Source organism: Mesitornis unicolor, unplaced genomic scaffold (genome assembly GCF_000695765.1).
Source record: "Mesitornis unicolor isolate BGI_N332 unplaced genomic scaffold, ASM69576v1 scaffold30967, whole genome shotgun sequence".
Lineage (NCBI taxonomy): Eukaryota > Metazoa > Chordata > Aves > Mesitornithiformes > Mesitornithidae > Mesitornis > Mesitornis unicolor.
Genome location: NW_010199130.1, coordinates 1,824 through 2,497, shown reverse-complemented (window position 1 = coordinate 2,497; position 674 = coordinate 1,824). Strand labels below are relative to the sequence as shown.

Genomic DNA, 674 nt, shown 5'->3' with positions numbered 1-674 from the left:
TGCCGCCTCTCCCACTGCCCCGCTTCCACGGCCGTCTCGCGGAAGAAGATGTAGACCTTGTCGTCGTGCGGGTTGTAGGTATCGGGGATGGCGTAGGCGCTGACGAACGCGGGCTCTGCGGGGTGAAGGAGCAGCACAACGTGGCCCTGTGCCCTGACCCGACTCTGCTGTACTGCCCTTGGGAGCAGGGCAAGGTGCTGAGGGTACACAGGGTGCCCCATGGAGACCCTGCTGCCCCAGAGGTGCCCCATTCGCAGGGTTCAGGCTGCAGAGTGGGTGCTGGAGCACGGAGGGAAGGGAGCCAGACCACTGGGCTGACCCCAGCGGGCAGGAGAGCCCCTCACACCCCACGGGTCCCCCCCGTTCCTACCATGTAGCCAGTGGTCCTGGTTCTGCTCCGTGCGGATGTAGCTCTGCTCGGCCCCATGGACCCAGGTGCGGAAGAAGGCGGCGCTGCTGCCCATGAAGTCACTGGAGGTGCCCGAATACAGCTCCCCGTCTGCGGGGTCCGAGGGGCACGGGTGAGTTGGGGGTGCCCCCACTGGGGGTGCCCTGGCAGGACACCTCGCACGCACCAGCCCAGCACCACAGCAGAGCGGGGTGCGAGCAGCGCTGCCATCGCCTCCCAGTACAAACCATTCCCAGCGCCCCCACCTCCCAGCACCACCCCAGTT

At 67.4% G+C, this 674-nt stretch overlaps 1 protein-coding gene across 1 annotated transcript in view; it reads right to left on the bottom strand.

The window, feature by feature from the left end:
- LOC104544475 (semaphorin-3D-like) overlaps window positions 1–674 on the bottom strand; it is a gene marked incomplete at both ends in the record, with an annotated part of 5,219 nt that overhangs the window by 2,958 nt on the left and 1,587 nt on the right. The window contains 2 exon segments of the mRNA XM_010189361.1: window positions 3–115; window positions 371–499. Coding sequence (XP_010187663.1) covers window positions 3–115; window positions 371–499 — 242 coding nt within the window.